Source organism: Vicugna pacos, unplaced genomic scaffold (assembly GCF_048564905.1).
Source record: "Vicugna pacos unplaced genomic scaffold, VicPac4 scaffold_193, whole genome shotgun sequence".
In the NCBI taxonomy this organism is placed as follows: domain Eukaryota; kingdom Metazoa; phylum Chordata; class Mammalia; order Artiodactyla; family Camelidae; genus Vicugna; species Vicugna pacos.
In genome coordinates, this window is record NW_027328872.1 from 3,786 (window position 1) to 18,219 (window position 14,434).

The 14,434-nt window shown below is 39.2% G+C and overlaps 1 protein-coding gene across 1 annotated transcript; it reads left to right on the forward strand.

Moving 5' to 3' along the window:
- Window positions 1–6,761: 6,761 nt before the first annotated feature.
- On the forward strand, window positions 6,762–12,463 carry LOC140695272 (uncharacterized; the record flags this gene model as incomplete). Its single annotated transcript, XM_072958074.1, has 6 exons — window positions 6,762–6,938; window positions 7,221–8,084; window positions 9,573–9,658; window positions 10,126–10,246; window positions 11,541–11,606; window positions 12,406–12,463. Coding segments are annotated over 3 exons (1,111 nt in total), but the record flags the coding sequence as incomplete, so codon positions are not given.
- Window positions 12,464–14,434: the final 1,971 nt, after the last annotated feature.

Genomic DNA, 14,434 nt, shown 5'->3' on the forward strand with positions numbered 1-14,434 from the left:
CCATCAGCAATAAGTAAGAGTTCCTGTTGCTCTACATCGTGGCAGGATGTTTGGTGTTGTCAGTGTTCTACATTTGGTTAGTCTAATAGGTATGTAGTAGTATCTTCTTGTTTTAATTTGTAGTTTCCTAATGGCATACAATGCTGAACATATTTTCGTATGTTTGTTATCTGTCATCATCCTTGGTGAGGTATCTGCTCAGGTAATTTGCTCATTTTTTAAATCAGGTTGTTTAATGTTCTATTGTTGAGCTTTTTAGAATTCTTTGTATATTTTGGCTAATAGCCTTTTATCAGATATATCTTTTGAATATGCATCCTCCCAATCTGTGGCGTCTTATCATTCTTTTGACAATGTCTTTTGCAAAGAAAACAAATTGTAATTTTTTTTAAAGTTCAGCTTAGAAATTATTCCTTTCATTGATCATGCCTTTGATGGTATATCAAAAAGTAAAGTGAACAAAGTCAAAATATGGACTAGATAATCCTTTAAATAGCAGAAACTAATTTCCAAAGATGGAGCAAAATACCATAATGAACTTATAATATAAAAAACAGTTAACATGACTACTTTCTTGATATAAAGTAGAAAATATATATAAAAATATATAATTAGAAAAAATTTAACTATCCTTGTGTAGGATAGAATAATAACTATCAGAAAATAACAATAAACAGGTTGTTTTTTATATAATATTGGCAAAACTGGATTAGAAGACAGCTTCTTGAAATGTATGTTTTGTAGAAAAGTCATCCTGAATTTTAAAATCTAGAAAAGGCCAAAATATTATACAAGTATGAAATAAATGAAATTATCTTCAGTGGTATAATGAATGAGGTGTTTAATGCCTGAAAAACGCATCTGAAGGAAAAACAAAAGAAAGTCACTCAAAAAAAAAGAAAATTAATGAACAAAGTTATATGTGGAAAACAAAATAAAGTCATAAATAAATTAGTCAATAATACATATGGATAAGCCTAAATTAAGTCAATTTCCCTATTAAAAGACATTAAAATGCATAAATTCTCAGATATTTGGGGGGAATCTCTAGGATATTTGCAAGAGGAACACTTAAACATGCTGCAAAAATTATTGAAAATAAAAATATAGAAAAAGAAACACCAGAAAGAAATACCTATTACTATAAAATGTAGTTATATCAGTTTTAGTTTTAAGCAACATAAATGAGCAAGGGTAAATATATTGGAAATGTCATGTTTTATTTCTCAGTTTGGGTGGTAGAGTAATGGATAAATATTTTATAATCATAACCTGTATGTATCAAATGTTTCATAATTTAGAAATGCAAATAAAAAATATAATCAAATCTTACTGTAATGTAACAAATAAAGAATTAAACATTCTTTTTTGTATGTAATTCCTGGGTATTATGTGTGTGTATATTATATATATGTATATTTTTGTCCTAGAATCAAATTATGCACACAATTTTGCTTTATGAACATTAGACATTCTATATTGAGAATCCCTGATTGTTTTCAAAGACTGTAAATATAATTATTAATAACAAAGTAACATTTTATTTGTGAAAACCATAAGAAATATAATTACTCAGCTTTACTGATGTTGTTACATTGTTTTTAATGCTTCACACTGTAATTTTTCTATTAAAATAACCATTCTAATATCTCTTTATTTATACATTTGAAATGATTTTAACTTTGTAATTAAATTATTAAAAATCTTTAGTGAATAATATAGATTATGAAATATAGAAACAGAAAAATTATTACTCACAAGCCCATAATTAACTAAATTTAATCTTTGATATAGAGACTTCCAGAATGCTATCATTAAAAATATACTCATTATTTTAATTATAAATTTTGCACAGAAATTTTAAAATGTTTTACATATCCAAGAAGTCATTAACTCTGTTTTCCTTTTCTTCTTTTTCCCCACTACTTATACCTGATAGGGATCAGTCTTGAAGGGATCATCAAGAGGACATGACTACTGGAATGTGTTTCGCTTGCCTTCCCTGCAGAAGTCCCACCAAGTACTCAGCCTTGCGACAGTAATGTGCTTGTTGCCGAGACCATCGGACAGTATTTTAAGGCTTCTATATAAACTTTTAAGATTCTGGTGGGGTTGCAGGGAGACTCTTGTGGCTGCTCAAGACAAGTCTCATAATTAAGTTATCTTGCTGATAAAACCTGCTGCCCACTAAGCTGCAGGGCTCTGCTTCTTTCTATGGTCTCCTTCCCGTCTGTGTTGGACCAGTTCATGGATCATCAAGCAGACTGGGCTGAAGTACATCCTCCAGAAATTCTCTCTGTGAAGATGTCTGGGTGTAAATTTTTTTTCATCCTTTTTATTTCTAGAAGTATATTTGGTTATTACTCTCACAACTGCTAATTTGTCCAGATGCATAGTTTTAAGCTTAGAGTGATTTATCTTCCTTTCATCATGCTGAAAATGTCTCTCCTTACACAGATTCATTATCATGGTGGCCCAATTTTTTTTTTATTTCAATTTGAAATTATATAGGCAGAGGTATCTTTTCACCAATTGTTACATCAATGTTTTGAACTATTTTAATATACATGCTGTTTACTAAAATAAAATTGTATAACATGAGAGTTGTGGATTAAGTTTTATTTGGGGCAAAATGAGGACTATAATCTAGGAGACAGCACCTCAGATGGCTCTGAGGACCTTTTCTGAAGAGGCAGGGGGAAATTCAATATTATATATGTAATTTTAGTGAAGGGGATTACGTGCAATCAAACACACATTGAGTTCTTTTGCCAGTTATGAGGAGCAGACGTCACCATTAATGAATTTTGTGCTCTTCTAGATATAAGGAGATGCAAGAATTGGGGCTTATAAAATCTTCTCCTGAAAACATCTATCTGAAGCTCTATTTTGTCAGTTTCCCCACAGCACAAAGTGCTCCATTCCTGATCTCCACTGTGAACTTTTAGGGAGTGATGGAGGTCAGCGGCTACAGTGGCTTGTGATTGGTTATAGTACCAAGCAGAGGTAGCTGGCAAATGTTATAAACGATTATTCCCCTTAACATTTTTATTTGAATCATTTTTTGCTTACTTTTTTCTCCATTATAATTTTATATTATACTTAAAATATAAAGACTTATGATTGATAAAAATTCACTGTTAAATCTTTTATTTGTAAATATTAGAAAAGAAAGTTATTTTTGCTATCTCAACTTCTTTATAATTTTCTTTTAATTGTATCTGTGTTATTAACCATATAATAATCAATAATGCAAATTGATATAAAGTAACATGCATTTACAAAATCAAACAAGTTAGACGGAAGTATCATTTTAAGAATTACTTTTATTTATTGGCATTTATTTTGAAATATTTTCAAAATAGACGTGATCCTTATTTTGTCTACCTGTAGATTCAATACCCTTTAACATAGCATTTATATAATCATATCGTACTTCTTAAATTTTAAAAAATGTATCCTTTACTTAGTATTTATATTTATTTTTTAGGATAAATATATAGTTACCATTCCTTCTGATTCTTTGAATGTCTTGGTATTACTTTGGCTTAACTACAAACATAACAACATTAGTGGTAACACAATTATAGAATTATAATATTTTTTCTTAAAGCTTTATAGCTATTTCCATAATATTTGGTGGCTAGTCAGTCTTTAATAGAAGAAGACAAGGCAATTCTTTGTTTTCTCTATAGAAGTAATTTTGTTTTTTGTTTTTTTTCTGGTCCACTTTTAAATTTAACATTTTGAAATAGATATAGATATATATCTATTTTGCATTATAATTAAGCTTTAAACATGGTATATTCTTTTACTTATCTTGATAGGCCTATTTCCCTGCCCTGGGAACAAATCTGGATATCCAAAAGTTTGGCACATTTTCTTGGTTGTTCTCTGATTGCTTAGAGTCAGGTCATACCCATGCTTTAGCTACTGCACTGGATGACTGAATTTCTAATGCTATTTCCGTCTTTTGAGCTGCAGTTTCATTAAATTTATGTATTATTTATTGTAGAAGCAAATAAAAGCTTATATTTGTAGGTAAATGGCATAAGTTTTAGTGGAATGTGGAGGTCACAATACAAATGTTTAGTTGATATAGATCTTTACTCTAAATAATGATGTAATTTTTTGATGTTAGGTTGCCTTCCTGCTTTCCTTCCCTCTTCTTTTCTTTCTTTTTGATTGGGTTTTTTGGCTCTAAAATTTATTTTTTTGGCAAAATCTTATTTGAATTGATACAGAGATGAAGGATACATACACACACATAAATGTCTATATAAGCTCTGCTAAATAATCATAAAATCTGTTTCTCGAATCAATTCAAAATATTTTAAGAATGCTGCTTTCCTTGAATTAAACTTAATTCTTCTCACTTATTTATTAAGCAGCATTCCTTTGTCATGCACTGACTACAGCCTTGTTCTTCCATTAAGTAATTGTGTTTTATAAATTTGCAAGCAACCAGAGTGATTTCAGAATTTGTTAAAGATTTACAAAAAATTGACATGATCTTAACCGCATGCTGCTATTGCCAATATGCCCGTTAGAGTGATGATTTTACTAAAAGCAATGTCTAACTCCTTCACATTCCTACAATAATGGCATTATTATACTACAAAAGATGACATCTTCAAATAAAAATGTCTAACTCTATAACAATATTCCATGAATTCACTTATTACACAATATTAACAAACTACTTAAAGAATGAATCAAAACCATATAAGATATTATTTCACATGTATTGGAAAAAATAATACGATGAAGTAAATTAAATCTAATAGTGTTAAAATGTTCAAAGCCTTTCTAATGATAAAAACTTTAAATATAAAATATTCTACTTCAAAAATGCTTTCAGAGATGTTATAAATGGTGAGAGGATTATATATCATATATAGTTTTCTGTTTATGAATTTGATTATAGCAATGGAACAGTGTAATATTAAATTTAAAAAAATGCATATCAATTGAAGATATAAATTAACCTCAAATTTGGGTTGTAAATAATTTTATATTTAGCTTTCAGTTTTCTTTATGCGTTTTTATATAATTTCAGGAAAATAATTATCATATAAAAATGTACAGATATGAGTTTTTATCTAATATGTATCAATCTCAAGAGTTCTAAAACCCCTCCATTTCCTTCTTTCCTTCCTTCCTCTTTCCTTCCTTGGTATAAAAGTTAATTGTTGGCAATATTTTATCAGAACTTATAATGTGAATGAAGGATGAAAGATATATACATATATACACACACACATATAGTGATGATCCAACTTGGAATAAATATTTCCATATTTCTATGAAAAAATATGAATGAATTTAACTATAGTATGTAATTCCTTAACATTTTTCATAATATAGAGTATATGTACTTACAACTTCATACAGTGAACTTAATTGTTGAATATCAACCTTCATGCATGGAAGAGTTTTTATGTTATTATAAAGTATACTTTAATAATTGTGATAAAGGAGAATTACATGGTGTTAAGGAATTATGTTAATGTAATGGGCTTTATGAATTCACAAATTAGCTGAGCAATGAGAGTGATTGGAATTAGATAGGCAAATCCCTTGAGGGGAGTAGGGGATTGATCTGTAAAAGATTATTTCTAAGAGTGAGAATAGCATGTGCATGCCCCTGTAGCATGAGGGAACATAGTTAAGTACGAGGATTGTCAGAAGTATATCTATGATAATGATCCTGAAGGTGAACAAGGAGTGATTTGAGGCTACTAACAAGGGTAAGGCCAAATATGTAACAGTCAACATATTATAGCAGGCTGTCCGGCGAGCCGGCCCTCCGCCCGCGCCGCGGGGTGGGCAAGCGCCCCGCAGGGGTCTCGGGCTCCCAGCCCACTGCCCGGCCTCCCTGCCACATGCTATGCGTCATCCGGGGACGCCCCTCGCCAAGAGAGACCCTCAATCACAAGTCACCCGCCCTCCCCACCCTCCTGTCCGTGCCTTGCAACCCCGCCCCCGAACCGCCCTCCCGATCCCCGTGTAGTACCCCCCGTCCATCGCCGGGAAGAACGGCAGTAACTCCAGCAGCCGTGGCGGCTCTTTGAGTCCAAGGGGCGAGCGAGGCAGCCATTGGCGGAGGCCGCTGCCTCTGGCTGTCAATCCCGCGGCCCGGCCCCGCCCCACCGGCGGAGCGTGGCAGGACGCAGGGCCGCGGGGACTGTCGGGACGATTCCAAGATGGCCGCGCGCTTGGGGTCCGCAACTGCTGGCGTCCCCGAGCCCCGTTCACTGCCACCGCTGCTGACCAGAGACGCCGGTCGGATCGGCGACCCCGGGGGCTGTCCCCGCGTGGCGGGAGGCCGCCATGGCGACCCTGGAAAAGATGGTGAAGGACTTCGAGTCCCTCAAGTCCTTCCAGCAGCCGCCGCCGCCGCCTCAGCCCCCTAAGCCGGCATCGCAGCCGCCGCCGCTTCATCCCTTCAGCCGATACCGCCGCCGATGCCGCCTCAGCCCCCTCAGCCGGCACCGCCGCCCGCCCAGCCCCCTCAGCCGGCACCGCAGCCGCCGCCGCCTCGGACCCCTCAGCCGGCACCGCAGCCGCCGAACACCCAGCCCCCTCACCCGGCACCGCAGCCGCCACCGCTTCAGCCGGTACCGGCGCCGATGCCGCCTCAGCAGGCACGGCAGCCGACGCCGTCTCAGCCCCTTCAGCCGGCATCGCAGCCGCCGCCGCCTCGGCCCCCTCAGCCGGAACAGCCGCCTCAGCCGGTAACGCCGCCGATGCCGCCTCAGCCCCTTCAGCCGGCACCGCAGCCTCTACCGGCACCGCCGCCCGCCCAGCCCCCTCAGCTGGCACCGCAGCCGCCGCCGCTTCAGCCGGGACCGCCGCCGATGCCGCCTCAGCCCCCTCAGCCGGCACTGCAGCCGCCGCCGCCTCGGCCCCCTCAGCCGGAACAGCCGCCTCAGCAGGTAACGCCGCCGATGCCGCCTCAGCCCCTTCAGCCGGCACCGCAGCCGCCGCCGCCTCGGCCCCTTCAGCCGGCATCGCAGCCTCTACCGCCACCGCCGCCCGCCCAGCCCCCTCAGCCGGCACCGCAGCCGCCGAACCTCCAGCCCCCTCACCCGGCACCGCAGCCGCCACCGCTTCAGCCGGTACCGGCGCCGATGCCGCCTCAGCAGGCACGGCCGCCGACGCCGTCTCAGCCCCTTCAGCCGGCATCGCAGCCTCAACCGCCATCGCCGCCCTCCCAGCCCCCTCAGCCGACACCGCAACCGCCGCCGCTTCAGCCCCTTCAGCCGGCACCGCAGCCTCTACCGGCACCGCCGCCCGCCCAGCCCCCTCAGCTGGCACCGCAGCCGCCGCCGCTTCAGCCGGGACCGCCGCCGATGCCGCCTCAGCCCCCTCAGCCGGCACCGCAGCCGCCGCCGCATCGGACCCCTCAGCCTGCACCGCAGCCGCCGAACCTCCAGCCCCCTCACCCGGCACCGCAGCCGCCACCGCTTCAGCCGGTACCGGCGCCGATCCGCCTCAGCAGGCACGGCCGCCGACGCCGTCTCAGCCCCTTCAGCCGGCATCGCAGCCTCAACCGCCATCGCCACCCTCCCAGCCCCCTCAGCCGACACCGCAACCGCCGCCGCTTCAGCCCCTTCAGCCGGCACCGCAGCCTCTACCGGCACCGCCGCCCGCCCAGCCCCCTCAGCTGGCACCGCAGCCGCCGCCGCTTCAGCCGGGACCGCCGCCGATGCCGCCTCAGCCCCCTCAGCCGGCACTGCAGCCGCCGCCGCCTCGGCCCCCTCAGCCGGAACAGCCGCCTCAGCAGGTAACGCCGCCGATGCCGCCTCAGCCCCTTCAGCCGGCACCGCAGCCGCCGCCGCCTCGGCCCCTTCAGCCGGCACCGCAGCCTCTACCGCCACCGCCGCCCGCCCACCCCCCTCAGCCGTCACCGCAGCCGCCGACCCCCCAGCCCCCTCAGCCGGCACCGCAGCCGCCGCCGCCGCCTCGGCCCCCTCACCCGGTACCTCCACTGCTGCCGCCTCAGCCCCTTCAGCCGGCACCGCCGCCTCAACTGCCACCGCCGCCCGCCCAGCTGTGGGTCAGGAGCCGCTGCACAGACGGTGAGTCCCTGCGGGCCCCTCCCCAGCCCTGCGCGTGTCTCCGTCCCTCCCTCGGCCTCCCACGAAGGCCCCGAAGCGGTCCGGGCCCCACGCCTCTGCTTTCCCGGCTGTGAAACTTGGGAAGGAAAGGGGCTGTGTTGTGATCCGAGGCCGCGCGTCCTGTTCGGCTTCCTCTGAGCCACTCCCCACCCCTCTCCTCCTCTGGGCCAGGTGTAACATTTTGTCTTCCCTTTTCAACTGACGGTTTAAAACAGTGTTTCAGATAACTGTCAAAACACTGTACATGCAAAATATTAGGTTAACTTAAGGGAAGGAGTAGGAGAGAAGGGGGAAAGGAGCGAAGTTCACCGGTCACTTCTGTGGGGGAGGGTTAAGTGGTCACAGTGGTGAACGCGTAACTGCTACATGGCCCAGTGCGCTTACCATCATAGTCGTTACTGTTACTAACCCCAGACAGTTCTGGTATTAAGGAGGCATGACCACAGAACATGTGCTCATTGAGCTTAATTTTACACAAACAGTAAGTTTTCCACGGAATCAAGACAGGCAGTAAACGCCAGCTGCAGAGGACAGCTTGTGCAGGGCTGGGAAAGAGCATGGCATGATCAGAACTTTAGTTTGACTGGCTTGAAATGTAGAGGGAAAGGGAAACTTCACACTGATGAATCAGAGAGGAGATAGCTGTTTTTTATTAAACTAAAATGGTTGAATGAGCCTTGTTGATTAATGATTTGCCTTAGCAATTTGAATTTGGATTCTGCAAGTATTTTATAAGTTCTGTAAGAAGCTTGTTTTAAAATTTCAGAACTCTTAAGGTATTAGAAGTTCAGTTTTATTTTATAAGAATTTTTAAAAAGTGTTTATTTAACTCAATTAGAACAGAGTTCCTTTAACATAGGAGACTTTATTATCTCATGTATTAATACCCTCTAGAGGTACACAATGAAAAATGTGATTTATAAACAGATACATACAGACAGAAGGAAAACAGAGCATGTAGCTTCAGTAACAGTTTAAGAGAAAAGTCAGAAACAGAAATCTTCCCTGGTCAAAATACCAAAAAAAGCACCTGGGGCTTATATCCCTTAATTGATTTGAGCTCTAAATGGACAAATACACATTTTTTTTTAAAAAAAAATTGCTAAGAACAAGATTCTTTTTCATGTTGAGTAATAATTTTGGAGTTTAAATAAATACCAACAATAGAGCTATGAGGGAGGAAAAATATAAAATACTGATTTTTTTATTTGATTTCACCGTAAGGTGCATTCTTAAATACATAGGAGACAACTGTCATGATTTGCACAACTCGCTTGCAAATAGTTCAACAGTATTAACAATGATTGAATTTAGGTGGTGGGCATATGGGAATTTATCATCTTATTAAACAGTTTTCTGTACTTCTGAGACTTATAATAAAACATTGGAAGGAACCTGTTAGACATAATGCTCTATGTGAAGTAATTTGTTCCCTTTGTGAAATTCTAGGAAGGTTAAAATGCATGTTCATAACTTCAAGAAAGTCACAAGCATTTATGATGTAATCAGAACTACCTGAGGATCTGTGAAACTTGGTGAGTTGGTGAATTTTTTAAAATGTCTTAAAACATTTTGTTTTTACAAAGATTACAGGAGTAAGAGAAGGTAAATCTTAATCAACTCTTAATATTTTTTTCCTGGTTGATGTGATATAATTAAATGTGGGGAAAAAAAGGTAAATTCTAAAAGGAGACAGTACCTTGATGGTTTTCTATGGAGGAAACTCAAGCAGGAGGAAGTTTAATTTAAAAACATAAATTACTGCTTTTTATAATACATTCTAAGTTGTCATTCTTTTGAATGCCTTCCTTTCCAGACAGATGTGTTATTCTGGGAGATCATCAGGACTTCTGGGTATTTGGAGGTATTGACCTAACCAGTGGAACTGCTGATTTATAAGAAGTTGTCCAGAATTTTGGAAAACTGATTAGTAGAGGTAAATAATGTTTCCATGGCAAGTGATGACAGAAAGTGACTTCAGTGAATTTTCCTTTGTTTTTAGGCAGATGTACCTAACCATGTATGTTAACAATGATTTCAAGCTGAAGACTGAGAAGAACTGCCATTTTTGCCAGCTGGGATGCAGAAAAATTTGGACTTCTGGGTTCCACAAATGGGCTGAGGTAACTAAGACAGTAAACATATCTTCTTGGTCAACATGTATCTCAGGGTAATCACAGATGTGTTCCATTACCTGATACTGTTTTAAATTGGATAAAAACAAGAAAATTTAAGAAATAGAGTTTGTTTTTGCTTTTACATCAGTTTGGCAAAACAGAACAACCTCTTAATTACTAAGCACAAACCAATTTTTTCATTATTTTTAAAATATTTTAGTTTCTATTTATATTGGTTTTGTGATAAGTAAGTAAAATCTGTAAGCTCAGAAAATAGTCAAACCTAGGAAACTACTTCTGACAAGTGAATTAGCCTATTGAAAATCTGATTTAGATCCTTGGCATTAATTTTCAAGTTTTTACAGTTTCCTTGGATTTCTTCTATCCAGGAAAACAACATGCTCTTCTTAGATGACTATACTCTGATTATAGTCTCTCCTTTATGGATTCAACACTAAATTGTAACCATAGGTATATTTTACCATTTACAAAAGTGCCTGGTTGGGGAGTGTAATACAATGATTTTGTAAATTGAATTACTCTAAAATTTCAAGGATTTATTTTTAATTCAATTATGATTAATTTTCATTTGTCACTGGCTCTTAATGCTTTATTTTAAAGTGTCTCTCATAGACCCCCTTCTTTCATCTTCTTCCCTTATGCTCTCTGTCCAGTAACTCTGAGTTCTTACATGTTCAAGGTAGGCTTGTGTATTTTTTTAAAGGCAGGCGCACCAAAAAGCACTTTCCTGTGACTATCCTCTGTTTTGTTCATTTATGAGTCCAAATTTTATAGAATTGATTTAAAGAATGTCATATCTTTCTTATTATTGTGAATGGTTTTTAAAATGCTTTCCTTCTGACTCATTTCTGCATACTTTAAAATAATAATATGAATCAAATAAGTATGGGAATAAAATCACATTTACTTGTATCACATTTGATTCCATTTATATGGCAAAGTCTTATTATTATGTTGTTGTTATGAACATGCATTTCATAATACACTTATTTAGATGAATCAGAGCTTATTCATTAAGGTCATTTACTTTTAGAAATATGTAATTTCTTGTGAACACATGTATATAGAAATACATGTGTCTTTTTATAATTTAAGCAGCTTAAAATACAGATAAAATAAATCCAAGATACAAGATAATATGCCTTGCATTAATTTAAATTCATGTGAGTTAAAAGACAATTTGAATATTGTTTCCCATTTTCTACTAGCTTCTTGATCATATTCAGCAGCACATTTACCTTTACATATAATTAAGGAATCTTTTTTAATTCTACTGTAGCTCTGTCATAATGGATACTCTGCCGCAGAATCAGCTGTCATCTATCCCATGTGGTCAAGCGCAGAGGTGAGAATTCTCATTTGTGGGATGACCACTCACAGCTTTAAATGTTTTTACTGTAACTGCTTTTATAAGGTAGCAAGCTAGAGAGAGAGAGAGAAACAGAGAGAAGAAAAGAGTTCTCTCTGCATATTCCCATGTTGTGTGATGGCATTAGTCTTCTTCTGCTGTATTTTTCTAGAATGTGTGTGCGTGTGTGCATGTATGTGTGAGAAATGTCTTGTCTTTGTCCTAATAGCCACTCTTCTCTCCCTCTAGTTTTTTTCTCTATCCTCCCCTCCTATATTTTTCTTTTTCATCAATATCTTCTCTTTCAAAAAATTCTTGATAAATCAAATTTCCAACTTCCTCACTTTTAATATGGTAAAGTTACTTGGATCCCCAACATCAAGGGATCTCATACTTTAATGTCTGTAAGGATTTCCAGAGACACCTTTTAAAAGTACAGATTTCCAGCCCTTACTTTGAGCAGTCCTCTTCCAGTAGATCCAGGGTGAGGCTGAGCATCTCCGAGCCTTCCCCCTTCATATTATGGTGCAGGGGATCAGGGGCAGTATTCCTCTGGGTCTCCCTGCTGTTGCTATGAACAGCGGCTACAGCATCACTAATATTTTTCTTTCTTGTTTTAATTGCATTAATATTATCAACCAGTTAATAGCATTTTCTTAAAATTATGGTCAAAAGCATAGGTGTTTGATTTATAATGGTATCTGCAAACCACTCTTTTACTGAATTAATTTGTTTTGCTTGTATTTCCAAAATTGTAAACGCTGTGAGTTAAGTGAATGCTTTGCTTCAACTACAGGAGAATGTGAAAACACTCCAGGAGAGAGAGGTTGCATATATCAATGCAGACTCATACACAGAAGGTAAATTTTATTTCAGATTGTCATTAAATAGTATACCAGTATTTAAGTCTATCAATTCCAACTCATAAACTAGGATTATCCTCTTTCTATGAGATGCCTCAATAATACCTCCATTTCTCCATTTTACCAGAGAGAACATTATTATGATTCAAATGAATCAATATGATTCATAACTAAGCTATTGATCCTAATTTCTTTAGTATATTTACCATTTGCCTATCTTGGATTACTACTTAAAACTTTAGTACTTTTGACATTCTTCCTGTGGAGCTATTTTTAAAAGTTGGGCTAAAATATTTCATACAGAAATAGTTCCTGTATGTATTGGAACAACTCTGAAATAAGCACCCACTACAAACTTCCTTTTGACCCTGACATGTGGCATGTGCATCTGTAGGCTTTCATCGTATTATGGTTATTTCTAGGTAAGTGTCACAGGACACATGTTAGTTACTGACATGCTCTAGTCTAAAGCCTTCATATTGAATTGAATAAATGAATAAAAACATGAATATTATGGCCTTACCACTTCCTTTGGCAAAGACCCCTAGGTACTGCTGCCGTAATGAGCAATGACCCTTACTTTTACTGCAGGAGCTGCAGCCTTAGCAGCAGAGTCCGCCTCTGCAGTCTCCTATCCTGAGTGTGTGCTGCAGCCTCTCTGGCTCCTGAAGAGTTATTTCCACCTTGTGTTTTAGTTTTAGCCAGACTGTCTGCCTGTCTATTTATCTCCCTACCTATCTGTCTATTCTAAAATTTTATTTATTTCTTTTTACTGAAGTACATCTGATTTGTAATATTAGTTTCAGGTGTACAGCAAAGTTACTCAGTTATATACATATACATATACATATACATATACATATACATATACATATACATATACATGTTTTTAGATTCTTTTCCATTATAGGTTATTATAAGATACTGAATATAATTCCCTGTGCTATACAGTAGGTCCTTGTTGGTTATCTGTTTCATATATAATAGTGTATATCTGTTAATCCTGAACTCCTAACATATCTCTTCCCTTCCCCCTTTCCCCTTGGGTAACCATAGTTTCTTTTCTATGTCATGAGTCTATTTCTGGTTTGTAAATAAGTTCATTTGTATCATTTTTTTGTTTGTTTACATTCCACATATAAGTGATAGAATGTGATATTTGCCTTTCTCTGTCTGACATACTTCACTTAATATGATAATCTGTAAGGTCCACCCTATTTTTAATTCTCCAGGAATGATGCCTTGAATTTGAAATCTGTTATATATTGTTTATAATTAGAAAATAAAGTTAGAATTAAATACAGGTTTGTAGTCCATTTGGAGGTATTAAAATTCTCTCTTATTTATTTTGCAGGCAATTATACTCTCAGAGTTGACTGTACACCCCTTCTTTTCCAGTTGGTATATAAACTGACAGAAGAGGTATGTAAATAGATCTGTTGTAATGATTTCTGATGAGTAGATAAATCAATAACTTTTGTTTTCTAAATTACTAACATTTAAACTGGTGACAGACATAGCTGATTTGTATAAACAAGAAATCAGAACGAGCTTTAATACACTACTTATGTGACATAACTATGAGAACAGTAGTGCTAGTCTCTGTTCTAATAATAGTTCCTAATAATTGTATACATTTGTTAAAATGTGCAGGGTCTATTGTTTCATGGGGCAGAGTCTCTTTGATATAACAGAAAGAATACTGAGCTGGGTTGGGGAAGCCTTGGCTGTGAAGATTGCCTTGGCTATTCATTCATTCATTCATTTATTCATTCAGGAAGTATTTATTGTGTGGTTACTATGTATCAGGTCCTATGAAAGGAACTCTAGCAGCAAAAGTGATAAAAGGACAAGGTTACTGAATCCAAATACTTTGTAATCTAGAGAGGCCACAGACCTGTAAATGAGGACTCATACTTCACTTGAATATTGGATACTATATACAGTGGAGGACAGTTGCAG